The sequence below is a fragment of the Marmota flaviventris genome, chromosome 2 (genome assembly GCF_047511675.1).
Source record: "Marmota flaviventris isolate mMarFla1 chromosome 2, mMarFla1.hap1, whole genome shotgun sequence".
NCBI lineage: Eukaryota > Metazoa > Chordata > Mammalia > Rodentia > Sciuridae > Marmota > Marmota flaviventris.
Genome location: NC_092499.1, coordinates 88,945,663 through 88,961,764, shown reverse-complemented (window position 1 = coordinate 88,961,764; position 16,102 = coordinate 88,945,663). Strand labels below are relative to the sequence as shown.

Sequence of the window (16,102 nt, the reverse complement as noted above, 5' to 3'; positions counted from 1 at the left end):
TGATGATCGAACCTAGTGCCTCATGTGTGAGAGGCAATCACCACTGAGTACAACCCCAGCCCCAACACCTGGATTTTAACCCAGTGAAAATGATTTGAGACTTCTGACTTCCAGAAACGTAGGATAGCAAACACATGTTGTTTTAAGCCATTAAGTTTGTTATTGCAGCAATCACACTAATACAGGAAGCAACTCCAACCACAGGGATAAGCAGAGTTGGACAGAGTCTAAGAAACAGAGGATGATCTGTCATCCAAGCTGTAACTCTCTGCCCTTCACTCATAGGTGCTTTCTGTCCCATTACCTGTGACCAGTCGTACAGGATTTCTGCCGTGATTCCTGCTGACCAGAGTTTCTGGGTTAAATTGATAGCCCTGGACATGGACATCTGGCCGACACTTACAACCAGGAGGTCACAGGAGCTTATTGTAACCTGGAGAAGAAATAGTGGTTACACTTAAAGAATGACACTGCAGATGTGGACAAACAATATGAGAGAAGGTGGCACTCATGGGTAAGAAGGCATTCTTAGAATCTTGTACAACAACGAGGAAGGCTTTGCTTAAAAATGACATTGGGAAAAATAAGACACAGTAAAAAAAACTTTTATATTCTATTTTTAAGATAGAAATTAGCTACTATGGGCAAGTAAAGGAACCATTCTTAACTCTGTAGGCAAAGAGGTTCCATAAGTGTTTGCTACAACTAGAACATCTCCCATTTACATATTGCATGACAGATGAGGAAAAATGAACATCTAAAGTCACCTTGCTGGAGCAGAAGACAAGGACTAAATTGCAAGGATTGCCTATCTATAGCCTTGTATCTATTATATGAAAGATCATTTCCCAAATCCTCAGCCTATAGCTGCTACACTGATGAGATACATATGTGATCTCTGTTCCTGGCATACACTTCCTAAAATCCCTAGAATCTTCAAAGTACTTTTTCTATGCCAATGAGGTGACTGACATGGGGACTGGTCACTGAAAAGACCAACACAGGATAAAAGGGCTAGGACTTTCAATCATATCCTACAACTTCTGGGGAGGGAGGGGAAAGGAGCTGAAGGTTAAGTTGACTACTAATGGCCAAGGATGTAATCAATCAAGCCTATGTATTGAAGCTCCACCAAAAACTCAAATGACAGGGTTCAGAGAACTTCTGAAAAGCTAAATCTGTGGCATTTTCTGGAGGGTTGCATGCCCTGAGGAAATGACACTATCTGCAGTGAGGAGGAAGAGTAGACAGAAAGAACTGACTTGGAGGTCACCCAGAGGGAGTCTGCTGTTCAACACTGCTTCCTTGATGTGTGACAATACAACAGGAGAAAATAAGGTTTTTTTTCCCTTCTCAATTACAAATAATGCTTTTAGGAATGAAAGATATAACAAAGTATGATAGAAAGCCAAGCTGGGACTTACAGGTTCTTCCATGTTGAGGACAGCAGCAAATATCTTGTCTATTGCAATACTGACACCAACCGCAGTGGGAACTGGCCCCAGAGCCTGTGGACCTCTAAACTGGGGAATCTATGGAGAGACAAACAGTTCTGGTTGTGAAATACAGAATAAACTGCGACTATCAGGAAAGCAATGATTAATGAGCAAGCTCTCTGTCAGCAACTTATCAAAGGATTCAATGAAGAGTGTGAGTGTGTGTGAGTGTGTATGTGTGTGTGTGTGTGTGTGTGTGTGTGTTTTAAGACAGAGACGCAAATTTAGGAAAATAACAAATATTAAATCTAGATCTGCATAGTTCAATATGGCAAATCTGAACTGACAGGTGCTGTACATGTAAATGCACACCAGCTGCAAAGACTTGGAGTAAATAAAGAACGTAAAATAGCTTGTTGATAATTTTTGGAAGTTTGAGTAAATGTTGAAATGAAATTTTGGATATAACTAGGTTAAATAAAACATATCACTAAAATTTCACTTTTTATTTACTTATTGTTACTAGATAATCTAAAATTATATATGTAAGTTCCAAACCAAGACAGAGGAGGTATACTTTTCCCTACTCTTCCTAAGTATAGCTAAAAATCCTGGATGTTACATATAAAACAAGGAGACTCTACAAGTGGAGAGAGGCAGACTGTCTAGGGACTGCAGAATGCGAGGATGACAATGGTGAATTCTCAGGTTTGCTCTTTGCTTCATACATCATGGATTAAGTACTGGAGAAACTGGCAACCCAGAAATGCCAAGAGGAACCAGAAAGGGGAAACCCAGTAAGGCAGATAACTTTAGACAATAATTTCCCTGCTCCAGCTAAACATCATAAAAAAAAAGCCCAGGCCCACTCCCACCAGTGAAGGCAGGGTGCAGAGTATAGTCACCCTTACCCTGGCAAGGTGGCTTCAGAGGAGAGCAAGCAGAGAGCTAGGATTTTCACATCTGCCTAGCAGTAATGCCCACCACCTCCCCACAACAATGCCAGTGGAGGCCAAGATCCCCAGGATACTGGATTTTACCCTCACCCAGGCAGCAAGAAAGTATCCCTCCCTACTGGGGTGGGGCCAGAGGAAGCTGAGTGGGAAGATGTGATTATCACTGGCCTCCTGCCAGTTCTCTCCCCCTACCATGGATAGGTGGAGGCTTGTGGGAAGCAGTAACATGGTGCCCTTTCACCTGGAGGTGTAGATGGAGGATGAGTAAGGAATCTGGCACTCCGTGTCCATACCACGTAGCATCAGAGATGGCCTGCTAAAGCATAAGATCCAGATAAGTTCCAGTCTCATAACATGAGACTGCAGATGTCCAGGACACATACATCCTACCAAGAACTGAGATATAAAAGTAACAGAGAAATATTCAACACACACTAAAACCAAGATCACATACCTGTTGGAATTACATGGCAAAGATTTTAAAGCAACCAGCATAAAAATGCTATAACATGTATCATGAACAGGCTTGAAAACAAAAATAAACAAAAATCTGAATGCATCTCAGCAAATGAGAAGATAAAACAAAACAAAAACTTCACTGAATGAGCCAAATAACAGACAAGAGGAAAGAAATGGTGACATTAAGTTAAAACAACTGAAGTCACTCAATCTGTAAAAGAGAGAACAGAGGCTGTGAAGTAAAATGTGCCAGAAGCCCAAGGTTAGAGACGATAAAGAGACAGAGTGGCTCTCTCTTTCTCTCTCTCTCTCCAAAGAATGCCTGAAAAATTCCCAGGGTTGGCAAAAGACAAACTTGAGGATTTAAGAAAGAAGCTAAGAACAGAGCAGGATAAATCTGAAGAAATTCATGCCAAGACATATTATAGTTTAATTTCAAACTCAAGACAAAAACAAAATCATGAAAGTATCAAGAGAGAAACATTTTTCCTAGAGGGTAAAAGTAATTCAAATTACAGAGGATTTCTCATCCGAAACCATAAACTTAAGGGAAATTTAAGAGAATTTTTTTCTCCTCTTGGATTTTAAAAATTGTGTTTGACAAAGCAAAAAGTTTAACATTGTTTGATGTGGATCTCAATGGCATAGAGCAAACACTGAGGGCAATTAGATCATAAATGAGGCACAGGTAAAGGGATGCAAAGGGAGGGAGGTTTTTGCCCTTGAGCTATACTGATAATGCCAGGAGATAAGTGATAGAACAGTTCTCTTGATTGTGGCAGTCCTTACAGGAATCTATACTTTTGATAAAATGGCACAGACTGTACAGATACCTTGTGCCAATGTCAATTTTCTGCTTCTGATATTTTATAGAAGTTAACAAAGGATTGTAATCACTAGAGGAAACTGGGTAAAGGTTCTTCAGACCTCTCTATACTATCTCTGCAACGTCCTGTGAGTTTCTAATTATTTTTTTAAAGTTTAAAAAATTACAAATGTGGTTCACATTATATTTGTATTTCTAGATGAATGATACAGAGATATTCAATTGTATTACTGGTTTATGTAGGCTTATAAATATTCAAAATAATAAGCTCAGGAAGAAATAAAATTAAGCCAGAACTAATAAACACAGGGTGAGGCCTCACCAGCAGATCATATCTGCCACCGGCTGCAAGGATTTCAGGTACGGCTCTCTGCCTCCGTCTGATAAATGCCACAAACTGGAAGATGATTCCATTGTGCTGTTGTACCTTATAAACCAAGCCCAAGTTGATCAAGACCTAGAGTAAAATGCCATACAAATGTGTCAAGGACTGGAGATTTAGAATACAGAATACAATACTGAAAATGCTGTTTTCCATCAACAGCATCAGAATAATCCATTTAGCATAAAGAAAATACTGAGCAATTTCTGGCATGAAGTCTGTTTAACTGTAGCCTGCCACGCAAGAGAAAATATATTCTCTTCAAGAATAAACATCGCTGGCTAGGCTATGGCTCAGTGGTAGAGTGCTTGCCTAGCATGAATGAGGCACTGAGTTCGATCCTCAGCTCCACATAAAAAATAAAAGAATAAAATAAAGGTATTGTGTCCATCTACAACAAAACAAAAAACCAAAAAAGAACAAACACCTCTCTGAGGCTAACACAGTAAGAATTTCTATAGGAGGGCTTGGGGATGCAGCTCAGTGTTAAATAAAAACATGATGACATGAGGCTCTAGGTTTGATCCCCAGCACTGAAAAAAAAAGAAGAAGAAAGAAAAAACTGCTGCATGGTAGGAATTGAGATGCTTGCAAAGAAATCCTAATTTAAGCCAAAATTATTTGTAGGTATCAAATGCTCCAAAACATAGAAAGTAGAGCTTTTCTGTTAAAATAAAACACTGGCATTAAGGAAATAAAAAACATTTCCCCCTTGAGCTATTATTAATGCTACAAATTTGTCCTGCTACTATCAAATAGTTGCCAAACCTGTAATTTTATGCCAAGTTTCTTCAACAGTCCAACAACCTCCTCTAGGTCTTTTAAGCCATACTTCACCAACTGGGCAACACCTGTTTTCTGTTTTATTAGTGAATTTATTGTTGGTGTTAAGTCTTGCAGTTCCCCCTTCTGCTCGATAAACTTGTAGAGTCGGCAGAGCTGGAAAGCAATAGGCAGAGTTAGCAGTCAATCCATGGCAGGGAAAGACTCTTTGTTCATGTGCTCAGGGAGTTCGTACACTTCTAGGAAGGGGGATTTTGTGGTCAATGGTAATTTAAGCCTTTGCTGTAATCAAAAGGGTCATCCTTGTGTGATAGTAGAAGCAAATGTGACTCCATTTTGTTTTTGACTTCATCCTGTAAAACAACCATGCCAAGAAGAAGGGTCATGACTGGGGCAAGATGTTCTTTTCCTTTTGCTATAGAAACCTTTAAGAATGCAGAACTACCTATTGGGGCATTGTTTCTGTAACTAGGGTAACGGGGCTCTGTTTCTGTAACTGGGGTGATTGGGCTGTGATTGGCTAGGCTTCCCACCACTTGACTGCACTCTCCTGCTTCTGTAACCTGGCTTGCTTGCATTGGCTAGACCCCCGAACATCCCTTGTGCGGTTTTCAGGCTTATAAGGAATGACCTTGCAATTGTTCGGGGCTGATCAGGGGAACAGCTTTATGTTCTGGTCAGTTGCCACTAGTGTGCTTCAATAAAGGCTTGATTTGATTATACATGAGTGGTCTGGAAGTCAGTTTATGAAACCCTGGGACGAAGCTTTAACTATAACACTTGCCCCCAACTATAAAGCACTTCACAGAAGTGCTTCAGACACACACATCTCACTTTACTAACATGCCCTTACAGTTGATAATGACCCCAGCAAAGCAGAGCCTGGCACTAGCAGAGCCTCTATTGTACATCTTCAGCCAACATTGCTGCTCTTTACCTTTCTCATTCCCATGAATTCCCATTAACACAGGCACACAAATGGAGAGACAAGAAGGCAGAGTCTGACTTGTTCTAATACTCAGAATGAGTCAGAAAGCTGCCCGTCTTCCTTTTGCTTGAATAATTCCTATTTGGTGCCTTGGGATGTCTTTTCCTGCAGGCAGCCTCTGGATCCTTCATTCCCTTGTGTCAGACCAGGATTCTTCTAGATGCATACTTTGACCAACTGGTTGCTTTCATTCTGTTTGTCTCACAGGAGGGCAGTGCTAGAAATTATCTAGCCTTGGGCCAACCACAGTCTTTGGCACACAGTAGAAGGAAGAGGAAGGAGCTATGGACATACAGCCAGAGAGAAAAATCCTAGGAGCTAAACTGGAAATTACTAAGAAACAAAATTATAGCTATTTTTCAGACTGTAGGTAGAATCCAGTTCATCTATAAATTGGCACATGAAAGCTAGAAGCTGAATGAAGACTCAGCTTAACATAATCAAATTAATCATAAATTACTTAAATATTTTAAAAATAAGTTAAAATCTTTTATATTTTTATACTGTTTGCTATATTAATGTTTTAAATACAAAATCATAAGTCTTTGATTTATATATTTTTTTCCTATGGCTGGGGAAATAGCTCAGAGGAAGAACCTTGAGGCCTTAGATTTGATTCCTAATACTGCTGGAGGCATAAAAAAAAAAAGACAGAAAAAAATTTTTCTTCTTAATTAAAAAAAAGTGTCTCTTCAATACATTTTAATGTTAAATTACCCCATTAATAAACTACTAGAAGTCAATACCTCCAGATTTTGGTCTTCATCCAATCACAACTAACTCCATATGACGCTGGACAAATCACATCTTTTTGGGGTTCAGGTATCTTATATGTAAAATAAGACTGGGCCAGATACTCAAAATTCTTTTGCAATATTTCTGTTTCCTTTTCTTTCTTTCTTTCTTTCTCTCTCTCTCTCTCTTTTTTTTTTTTTTTTTTTTTGTATTGGGGCATGAACCACTGAGTCACATCCCTGGCCCTTTTAATTGAGACAGGGTCTTGCTAAGTTCCTTAGGGCCTCACTAAAGTTGCTGAGGCTGGCTTTGAACTTGTACAAGATCTTCCTGCCTCAGCCTTCCAAGCCGCTAGAACTACAGGCATGTGCCAACATGCCTGGCTTTACTTCCCTTTCTAACATCCTCAGTGTTCCATTTTAAAATAAATAAATTAAGTACCCAATGTCTTTATTGATAACATTTTTCTATTTTAAAACTACTTAAATATACAACTTCTAATGCTTAGTATCATCAAATGATCATGGGTACAGATTTAGCAAAAAGAAAAGAAGCCAACATTTAGCAATCAATGCAGCTATCATATACAAGTGTGTGATATTTGTGATCCTTTTTGTGTATGGAATCAGTTAAGTGGATGGTCTCTTGATAAGATTCTTGGTACCATTTATTTATACCTGGGACTATTTCTACAAATAGAAGTGTGCTTTGTACATGTGCAGGGCACATGTAGATACTGTTCTTCATACCTGAACAGTGAGCTGCTAGGTCAATTTGCATATCACTTTTATCTCTTCTAATATTAAATATTTAATGTTTAAGCCAGCTCAGTTTTCAGAACTCCTAGTGCTATGCATCTCATTTACCTTCTCTACCTGAAAGTGGGTTCATGTGTCCCCAGTGAAAGTCATTTTAAAGAGCTGAGAGCAAATAAATGCTACACACAACCCTTTGTGACATTTTAGAGGCCAGTATGAATTAAGAAGTTGTACTGAGGGGCTGGGGTTGTGGCTCAGCGGTACAGCACTCGCCTAGCATGTGCAAGGCCCTGGGTCGATCCTTAGCACCACATAAAAATAAATAAATAAAATAAAGCTATTGAGTCCATGTACAACTAAAAAATAAATATTAAAAAAAAAAGAAGTTGTATTGAGGCCAGGGGCCTCTCTACTTACTCCTCTTGTGCTCCAGCACTCTGTCTACCACACAGTAGGTATCTAAAAGACTGCGGGGCTTTGCTGGGTGTATATACAATCATATTTTAGTCTATCCTACATGTGACAGATTAAACCACAGGATCATGTAATCAAGTGTCAACTCAGAGGCTAGAAGGCTTCTGGGAAGGTTAAAACTCTTCTTATGTAAATATTCAGGAAATGTACAAAAGTCTGCTGTCTTCTGCCATGTAGCCACTTGTTTACTGTGCCAAAGATCTGGGGTTAATCTGATGCCTGTAGCGAGAACATGACCAATCTGTTTACCCCACAATATTTTCTTATTGCTGATGGAATTGAATATAAGATTTTAGGAGTAGGAAATTTTGAAAGCAAAAGCTGTAATTCAACTCTCAGGAGTTAGAAGACTGGGGTGGGGTGGAGGGCACCAGTATTTGCAGGGCTCTGTGCCTCCTTCTGATCCCATATGGTCCATTTCAGAAAAGGACAACTGGCACTACCTTTGCTCAGCAGGAGATTCTGGTAAGCACAGGCTGTGTGAGGGGTGAAGAGAAAGGATTTAGTGATCCAGAAGGAGCAGGATGATTACAGCACATCAAAAAGATGTGTAGAGAGACATTTTTGATCACAGTGTTAGTTTCTCTCTTCTAATCCCAGAGGTTGCTATGGTACCTAATACTCAAGGGAAAACTGTGTCTTCGAGGCAGCAGGAAGTACAGCTACCTCACTGCTACAAGAATTTGATGACATTTTCTTGCATCATAAAATTACAGAGAGAGCTGTAATAACACCATAAGAAAGTACTTACGCTATTAGATGACAAAGACAGATTACAAAATTTAGCTTCCACTTCTCTTCTTGTTAGCTTCTCTGTCTAAAGCAGAAGAGAAAGAGAACAATGAGAGTCACCTCACTGAACAAGATAGAATTTCCAGGCGAATTCTGACACTCATATCCTTCATTTTGGACAAAGTAAAGGATGCATTTAATTCTGTGAATAAAGAACTCTTCCCCCCATTTTTCATAAAACATAACCCACACTATTTAAAAATTATTTTTAGAAGGAAAGTTGTACTTACAGAATGGGGTGGAGAACCAGCTCTTGAGAGGCTTTACCAGGGCATTTCTGTTTAGGTGGGGAGGGAGTCATTTTGATCTGTGTTCCCTTAATAAAAGCTCAGGTCTGAGTACTTCATCCCATAACAACTACAGCCCTTCTGCACAATCCCCAAGGCTTCTGCCAGTGTCCAACTGACATAATATTGTATCTGTCACTGCCAAACAGTTGCAGCACTTTGAGGAGAAGACAGACCCACTAAGAAACAAATAAAAGCCGAGTTGTGTGGTGGGTACATGCCTATAATCCCAGTGACTTGGTAAACTGAGGCAGGAGCAGGAGGATCTCAAGTTTGAGGCCAGCCTCAGCAATTTGGTAACTTAGTGATCTTAGTGAGAACTTAATAACTTAGTGAGAACCTGTACCCACCTCCAAAAAAAAGGTTGGGAATGTTGCTCAGTGGTAAAGGGCCCCTGGGTTCAATCCCCAGTACCAAAAGTTAAGTGTGGACCCTTGATGTGTACCAGACAGACAAATGAAATGCTAGTCAAGTCTTTTGGTTTATAAAAAACAATAAGCCATTATGGACTTCTATTATTCATTCTGCTTTAATCATAGATTGTTACTATTAGTTACTGAATCTCCTGGATGTCCCTTATTTATTATGAAAAAACTAAGCATGAAAAGAAATTAGGAAATATAAACATTCACCTCCCTCCCAACATCAGAATATAACACTAATTTATTTTTTAAAATATTTTTCTTCCAGGCTCTGCATGCACATCCATAGTATAAAGTAAGGAATACTATGGTATGGCTAAATCAAGGAAGAGTAACTAGAGATGCCATAGCCCTCATTCTACAGGAAAAGAGCAGATAATGAGGCCCTACCAGATATCTAGGCCCCTAATTCAAATCAGTATGATCTATAAATGACTTAATTGATAAGCATAGGCAGGCTAAAAGAACAAAGGGAAGGGTGTAGATCTTTTATTCCCAAACAAGCACTCCCTCTCTTGCCTCCATAAAGTAGCACTGTCATGAAAATGAAGTGGGTTAATCCACATAAAGAACTTAAAACAATTTGAACCCAGATAGGTGCTCAGTAAAGGTTAACTATTTTAAAAATGATTACAAGCAAGTACCAAAACCAATTAGTTGGTGATTTCTTACCTCATGAAGTGAATTACTGAAGAACATTTTTTTTTTTTTTTGGTGCTGGGGATTGAACCTAGGGACGCTTAAACTCTGAGCCACATCCACAGCCCTTTTTTGTATTTTATTTAGAGACAGGGTCTCATTGAGTTGCTAGGGTCTCTTGCTGAGGCTGGCCTTGAACTCATAATCCTCCTGCCTCAGCCTCCTGAGATGCTGAGATTACAGGCATGTGCCACCACGCCTGGCTTAAAGAACTTTTAGTCTCTTAAAAATTTCACCCTTTGGGCTGGGGCTGTAGCTCAACAGCAAAGTGCTCACCTGGAATGTGTGAGGCCCTGGGTTCGATCCTCAGCACCACATAAAATATCCTGGAAGTTACTAGTAGTACAGGGCTTAGTATAGAATAACACCTCAACCAATCCTTGCTAATTGTTGATATAATTAAAGCCCATCAGTTCTTTCATCTTAGAGCAATGAAGAAAGGAGATAAAACTCACAATTTAGTTTTATGGTTGCAATAATAAGAAAATAATCATAGACTATTATTATTATCTTTCAACATCAAATCAAAGTAATTACATGCTTACCACAGCATCATATAGAATAACATAGACTTGACTGAGTTTATCTTCTGGGATCCCACAGTGTAAGAGTATTGCTTTCAATAACATTGTATGGTTCAAGTAAATACTGTAATTTCTTTCCTGGGATATAAAGAAAAATTATTATTATTTTTCATTATACAAGAATACAGGTATATGGCCAAATCTAGAATCTTAACTGTGAATTTATTACCCTAAAACCACAGAAGTACTGAATTTCAGCATCTTTCCTTCTAGTTTATTCTTTCACATACATTCTTTTTACATTGCTATAGTTGAAGAATATGATAAAGTTTAACACTTTTACTACGTGCATCATAATACTCTTGCTGTTCTTTAGCCATGTTAAAAAGCCCCGAATCCACACAAATTTCAAACAAGGAAAGATCTGGTTCAGTAGTAGCTGACTTATAAGCACAGGCTGATGGAATAGTTATTGTTACTTTTGTCTACATCAGTCACTTAATGAGTGTTCAGAATGCTGAGCTGAGTGCTGAGTTGGGGCAATGAGGTATAGGGAAAAGTGGAATCATGGGCTCTGCACTGAAACAGTACACAATACATTTGAAGAAAACACCACAAATCAAGGGAATATGTGGATGCCTCATGTCAAGAGTCATGAAAGTTAAGAAAAGGTGGCAGTCAGGCTTCATAGGGAGAAAAGGGCCCAAACCATGGCTGGGTAAAGAAAAGCCTGTTTGGACAAGGAAACACCTGTGACTGGTAGTGGCAGTAATGCAAGGCATGTGTGGGGGACGGGGAAGGATGCCAGAGGAGAGCTGGCAGCTTTACCCAAGACAAGATAGTGTGTGAACATGGTGAAAAGGCATGGGGAGTTAAGCAAGCAGATGTAGGAGGAGCCACTGAGGGTTCTGATTTCTTGCATTTTGCAATAATGTGCAGAGAAACAACACTGTCTTCCAGTTTCTGTCATGGTGGAAGTGAGAGCCCAAGATGAACCTCAAAAGCAACATGATCAAACCTTTGAAGCTACTTTGGGAAAGATGTCATTCATTGCCTGCAGAAACCGAGAAACAGGTCTGTGGTTGTTGTAGACACTTAGTGAATGAAACTAGCAGGGCAATCTCAAAATGTTAAAATTTGGAAGGAACCTGAAGTGCTGGAAACTCTTGGATAATCTCGTAGATAGTATAGATGGTTTCAGCAGTGGGCAGAGAGCTGTTGGTAGTAGAAGTGACGATGTCAAATGCACATTCTAGAAGTTCTTTGGGATGAAATCGATCTAACTTGCGGGGTCTAAATACACGTTCTATGCAGTATCTGAAGAGAAACCCAGATTTCCAAGGTCATTACTTATTAGAAATAAATATGTATGAAAAAGATAAAAGAAACGAAGTTTGAAAAAAATCTATCAAGAGGGCTTAAAGACAGAATAGTCTCGCTTTGTGATCTGGGTTCTAATTCCCAGTTTTGCAATATTAAACTATGGAGCTTACTTTTTTTGTGTGTTTTTTTAATGTCTGAAGTAGAGATGAAATTACACACAAAACCAATTTTACCTTAAGTGATTGCTTTCTACACAGACACCCACACCTTAGGACTGACTCTAATTGCTCACTTGTAGCTAGAATAAAGCACGTGAAGAGCTTTCATTTGAAGAAAGAAGCTGGAAGGTAGGGCGCCTCGTTGACAACAATACTGGCTCCAATTTATGAAGATCTTGGTGTTTGACCCCTGTGGTATCTGAATATACAGAGAACCTGTCCCCAATGCTAAGTGCCAGGAGCTGCTCAGTGTTCAGCATTCCTGCTGGGTCGACTCCACTTTTTTACAAGTAGCTTTTGTTCAGTTACCTGTGTAGGCAGTTTTCACACAGAGACCACTGGCTATTTGTCCCTCCAATTAAATTTTAAAAGGGGCCATCTGTGATCAAGAATAGCCAGATTTTTCTTCCCCCCCAAGCAACCATTTGTGAAAATAATGAGCTGTGTACGTTGCCTGGGGACATGAAGAAGGCACAGAATAGATGTCAGGTCACTTAAATGTTACATTCCTTCTATAGAGGGGGCTGAACTCCCAGTCCCCTGAGAGAAACGGGCACTGGGGCTGGGCTTTCTGACCCTATTACAAGCTCAATACTTTCAGCTCACAATTCTTTACTGTACAGGAGTCATGGAACATAAAATATTCTTCCCTGGTTTCCTTCCCACAGCTACCAAATGGAAGAAAGCCTCTATTGTTTCTTACCGTTTTAAATTCAATATATTATTTCTTGCCACATATCTTGCAAAAGGGACCTGAGAAGTAAACAAGATTTTAAAGGTCAATGTCAAGATGTGCTAACAATTATATTCTTCCAGTTTTAAAAATATCAACTTTATTGACATATAACCCACATACCATAGAGTTTATCCTTTTAAAGTGTACAATTCAGAGGCTTTATTATAGGCAAGCAATACACAATGATGTTTAGGTTAATGATGGAAAGTATAAACAACAGTGGCCCTATAAGATTTTATCACAAAAGGATGTTGTAGCCACCTTAGTTTATGTAAAAAGTACACTCTAAGATGTTTGCACAGTAACAAAATCGCCTAATGATTCATTTCTCAAAATTTATCCCCCTCATTAAGTGACACATGAAGGTAGTGAGACTTGTGCACCTCTCACACTCCTGAAATGTTCCCTAATACTTCAGTCAGCAGTAGACTCCACTGCTAGACACCAATTTCTGTCACTGAGGCATTTCCTAGGTTATTTAAACTTGAGGAAAATTTACTTTTAGTTGAATATATTTTGCCATACACACACACACACACACACACACGCACACACACACACACACATGCATTTATTTTTTAAAATTGGGCACTTTACCACTGAGCTACATCCCCAGTCCTTTGCTGAGGCTGGCATCAAACTTTCGATTCTCCTGCCTCAGCCGGCTGAGTTGCTGGTATTACAGGGGTGCACCACCTTACCTGGCTTTGCCAAATTTTTATTATGCCAAATTAAAATCTGTGCAAGTTTTTGGTTATCTATGAATTTAAAAAAATGTCATTCATAACAATGCAATAAAAATAGGTATTATCTCTTATGGTGAATTTCCTATCAATTTTTTGGGAATTTTTTTTTTTTTTAAGTGCTGGGATTGAACCAAGGTCCTTGCACATGCCAGGCAAGTGATATACACTGAGCTACATCCCCAGTCCAAGATATTCTTAATAACCACCCACAAAATTACAAAACCACTGTCTGATTGCCCCAAGAATTCTAACACATTATCAATAGTTAGGAAATCATTCTCAAAAGATAATAACTTTCCCCCACCCAGTACTGGGGATTGAAACCAGGGGCTCTCTACCTGAATTACATCTCTGGCCCTTGCTATTTTTTATTTTGAGACATGATCTTGCTAAGCTCCTGAGGCTGGCCTTGAACTTGTGATCCTTCTGCCTAAGCCTCCCAAGTTGCTGGGATTATAGGTATGCACCACCATACCCATCAAAAGCAATCACTTTCTATTTTTTGTAGTTGAATATCAACTTGCAAGGAGCATATGCTTAAAAATCTCACTTAAATATCAGTACTTAGAGAATAAGAAGCCAGTTTTAAGTATAACTATGTAACTGTACTTCTACTCTTTCTTTAACAGGGCCCAAATATCAGTTATGTGATTTGTCTCTACCCCAAAACAATCCCCAACTACTTTCCTTACACACATATGCACACACAGGATATAATCAGGTAGTTCTCAGAAAAATTCACAAGGCTAATAAACTTCAAAAAAGATGTTCAGTCTCACTAGAAATGAGAAGCTATCTCAACTTCACTCATCAGACTGGCAAAAGATGTTTAAATTAATATCATCCATATATGACCATGGTATAGGAAAATAGGCACTTTCACACACAGCTGATGAAGAGTGCTAGTTGCTAAAGCTTCAGAAATGTAACCTGAAACTTTACAATAAAATTTTCAACAATATTATGCATATATTATACTTGAACTAGCAATCCCACTTTGAAGAATTTATTAAAAAAATAAGAACATATTAGTGTATGAATGTTAAAAGGATGTTCATTGCCATATTATTGTGGTGGCTCAAAACTGAAACCTGTCTGCATGTTCATCAACAGTAAAATAGCTGAATGATTTGCTATCAATATTACAGAATATTAAGGAGCTATTAAAAAGAAAGTTTAGATTTATATTTTATATAGATCAAGTATATATATGTATATAAGATGAAAATGTGATACATTTGCATTTATATTTGATATAATATAGATATTGAGATACATTTGTATCTCTATTTGATCTATAGGAATCTAAATTAGATTAAAAGAAATGTAAGTTTCAATAGAATTTGAATATTCCATTTTGCTATACAGAAAACAACATTAAAAAACCCCAAACCTATGTTTATCTAAGTATAAGTGTAGAAAAGGAAAATAGAAGCTAAGAACATGGAAGGATAGGCTGAGGATATAGCTCAGTGGCAGAATGCTTGCCTAGGGACTCACTCATGCTAAGCACCCACTCCACCATTCACGTCTCTATTTATAAGTGCCTTGTTTAAATTAGGGCTTAAACCCTTGCCTGTCATATGCACTCATGTTTTCCTCTGATCTGTTCGGGTACTATCATACACACAGACGGGCTTGACAGCAGCTAGCACTATGTAAGTGAATGATTGGTAAAACTGCTACTTAGGGAGTCCTGGGGGTCAGAATAAGCAAGTATGGCAAAAATCAGTGCACCCAACTAGCAGCAACACTTGTTACAAGAATGTAATTGATTTGGAATGTTAACATGTTAGAATTTTACTAAAGAATTAGAAAGAAAGTAGAAAATATCCTGTGTTTATTTGTCTGAGTTGACCAGGCTAACCTGCTGTGGTTGCTCAGCAGAGCTCAACACTGAAGTGCACATGTGGCAATGCAGGGTTCTGGTTCCTAGAGCCATAAACACCTGAGGTCTTAGCAAGGTGGATGGCATTCAGGGTCAAACATTTACTAAACTTCAGTAATGCTCTTAACCCTGAAAACGCCTGTAAGAATATACTTCCTTAAAGTGACATTTGTAATATAATTCTGGGGGGAAAATATCTGGTAATTAACAATGAACAGATAAGCCATTCCTGTAAGCAGACACAGCACCCAGATTGTCAGCAGAGCATTCTGAGCCTTACCCGCAGGTCGAAAGGAAGCATCACCAGCATCCCACTGTGGTCCATGAACACAGCTGCTTCATTGTGCTCATATATTTGTTTATTTCGGGGAAGCAGTAGTGGGGTACACAACTGGACAGCTCCTAACCAAATTAGAAAAAAATCACTAATTATTAGGTTCTTATTCTCCCTAGGAGGCAACTTAAAACAAAAATCTGATAGCTAAGTAACTTGCTACTGGGACCATTGAACTCAGCTTTTCTTCAGTTCTCTAAATTTTACAGGTGGAGAGCTCATCTAGGGCTAAATTTGTTAATTCTGTCATAGTTCTGACTCTACAAGCCAACTGTATTTTAATAGCAAGTTTACAATATTCAAATTAGTTTCTCTTCAGCAAGGCAAGTTATAAAA

At 38.8% G+C, this 16,102-nt stretch overlaps 1 protein-coding gene across 7 annotated transcripts in view; it reads right to left on the bottom strand.

Moving 5' to 3' along the window:
• The window catches only part of Eif2ak4 (eukaryotic translation initiation factor 2 alpha kinase 4), a 104,517-nt gene that overhangs the window by 14,935 nt on the left and 73,480 nt on the right, over nt 1-16,102 (bottom strand). For 5 of the 7 annotated variants that reach the window (XM_027925721.2, XM_071608081.1, XM_071608082.1 and 2 more), the window contains 9 exons: nt 15,713-15,834; nt 12,766-12,815; nt 11,670-11,838; nt 10,543-10,659; nt 8,549-8,614; nt 4,828-4,998; nt 4,000-4,134; nt 1,425-1,532; nt 305-433 (listed from right to left, as the gene is read on the bottom strand). In XM_027925721.2, coding sequence (XP_027781522.2) covers nt 305-433; nt 1,425-1,532; nt 4,000-4,134; nt 4,828-4,998; nt 8,549-8,614; nt 10,543-10,659; nt 11,670-11,838; nt 12,766-12,815; nt 15,713-15,834 — 1,067 coding nt within the window. Of the gene's footprint in view, nt 1-304; nt 434-1,424; nt 1,533-2,584; nt 2,709-3,999; nt 4,135-4,827; nt 4,999-8,548; nt 8,615-10,542; nt 10,660-11,669; nt 11,839-12,765; nt 12,816-15,712; nt 15,835-16,102 lie in introns of those variants that run through there. The other 2 variants (XM_071608083.1, XM_071608084.1) reach the window with 2 other exon arrangements.